The following is a 2,093-nucleotide window of genomic DNA, read 5'->3' on the forward strand; positions in this document are numbered from 1 at the left end:
CGCAGGCAGGACCCCATCTTGACGCTGAGCTACCTGTGCTACCTCCTGTGAACACGACTGGTTTATTTTGTTAGGCAGCTGAGGAACGGCACGTCGGGACGGCGCGCACCCTGGAAGGGCACACGTTAGAAACTGGCAGGTGGTTAGCGAACAGAAGTTACGCGGGTAAGACGCATGGATTTGGCGTGCAAGCCTGGCAGCACCCCTTTTAACTTCAGTCACCCTCCGTGCTTGGGAATCCTTTTTTCTGGCAGCCAATAGTGGAGATGCTTCCATCCCTTCCCCCACCAGCGCAGACCACTGCGGCACCCAACGATGACTTTAACCTAATGAAAAGCCCGAGCCAGACCCCAGAAGGAGACCTGGGTGATGAGAGGAGAGGTGGACACAGTGAAACACAGGCTACTCCTTCGGCCAAGTTCCCTTTTACTTCAGATGGCAAGTGACGGGCTGAAGTCTCAAACTGTAATGATGACAGAGCAGCTGAGAAATGTTCCAAATAATCCTTCCACTTAACATCGAATGAATAATCACTAAATACTGCTCTATTATTTAGTACCCAGCCATTGCTCTAAGATCCTTAAATGCCCTTTCTCCTACTTTTTAAGGTTCACAAAAAAAATTTTTTTAAATACAACTGAACAAATTAAAATATTCTACTCTGAAAGAAAAACAAGGTTTCTGAAAAATCAGACATTTGTATTGAATGTCAACATTTTTGTTAAGGCCCAGAGAGACCTGTGTAGCCTCATCTTGGTCACAAGATACTGTCCTCAGCCGGTGACTGGCCGTCGGTGCCCCTCCTAGGGGCTTATCTGGCCAGCAGAAGCAGGAGCATCAGACCCCACACTGATCCTGCGACACCCAGAACTCTCTCACCTTCTCTTTCTTTCGTTTGTGCTCTTTCTTGGTCTTGTGTTTTTCTTTGGTTTTTTTGTGTTTCTCTTTTTGAGGTTCCTCAAGTTTCTGACGAGCATCTGAAATACAAATGCAATAAACACAGGACCTATAGGAGAAAAATAAAGACTAACTATAAAAAAAATGTAAGTTCCTAAATTACTGAATTAGGAGCCTGATGTACAGGAGATGTTTATCACTGAGGAAGAACTCTTGCCCTTTGATTTGCATCTGCCTGATACACAAACAGATTAGCACACCGCTTTGCAGCTATATTTAGAAAGCCGCCAGACACTTCCACGAAGCGCGATCCAATCAGTACCCAGGAACAGCCTTATCTGCCAGATGAAGATAAGGCCGACCAGAATGCCCATAAGCCTTCTGTAACTTAACATCCTCAGGTAAGCTCAGAGACAGGCCAGCATTGGAAACTCAGCTCTATCTCCAGCTCTGTGAGCTTTCGTGCATTGCCTGACCACCCCCAGCCTCAGTTTCCCCATGTACAAAATGGGCATAAGAATCCCTGTCCTTTTAGGGACACTGAGTGGATTAGACAGGACCATGCACATGAATCCCATAGCCCGGAATCTGGCACATAAATGTCAGCTCCTCTTACATTATCCTCTCTTTACAAAAACACATTTTATAAGAATTTGTCTTGTAACTGGAAACACTGAAAAAGTAGCATCAAAAACAACATAACGTACGTAATCATTAAAAATGACTCAAGCAGCGGCATGTGCCGAGATGCTCTGTCTCCAAATTCAGACCAAATGTTTTCGTGGGGCATTAATTTCCAGGTAATCAAAACAAGAATTCACAGCAGGAGAAGCAGGGCAAGTCATTGGATCATTTTCTCAAGACGCTTCAGTGGTCTGCATATTTTCCAAACCCAGTTAGGAGGTGCCTGCGAGTTTCTAGTCCTACAGTTTGTCAGATTTTTCAAAATTTGACCTCTCCAAACTTTCCTTTTAATGCTAGTTTTTGAAAAACCATTTCCCTAAATAACCCAGAGACCAAATTCAGTTATTAACTATCACAAGGGTATCAGGGCATTGTGGACAAGGACACAGATAACTTAGCTTTCAAGTGCTGACACCAATTTTAAACTAAGGATCTGAATAACTAAAGAAATTGAGAAATACTTCCACTGCAATTTTTCAAAACTTCGTGCTTTCTTTTCTCTGCTTTTTATC

The 2,093-nt window shown here is 43.7% G+C and overlaps 1 protein-coding gene across 1 annotated transcript in view; it reads right to left on the minus strand.

Annotated features, from left to right (window-relative positions):
• Positions 1–2,093, minus strand: part of GPATCH1 (G patch domain containing 1) — a 64,940-nt gene that overhangs the window by 18,806 nt on the left and 44,041 nt on the right. The window contains exon 18 of the mRNA XM_012647014.1: positions 880–977. Within this exon, the coding sequence (XP_012502468.1) occupies positions 880–977 (98 nt within the window). The remainder of the gene's footprint in view (positions 1–879; positions 978–2,093) is intronic.

Source organism: Propithecus coquereli, unplaced genomic scaffold, assembly GCF_000956105.1.
Source record: "Propithecus coquereli isolate 6110/MARCELLA unplaced genomic scaffold, Pcoq_1.0 Scaffold254, whole genome shotgun sequence".
In the NCBI taxonomy this organism is placed as follows: Eukaryota; Metazoa; Chordata; class Mammalia; order Primates; family Indriidae; genus Propithecus; species Propithecus coquereli.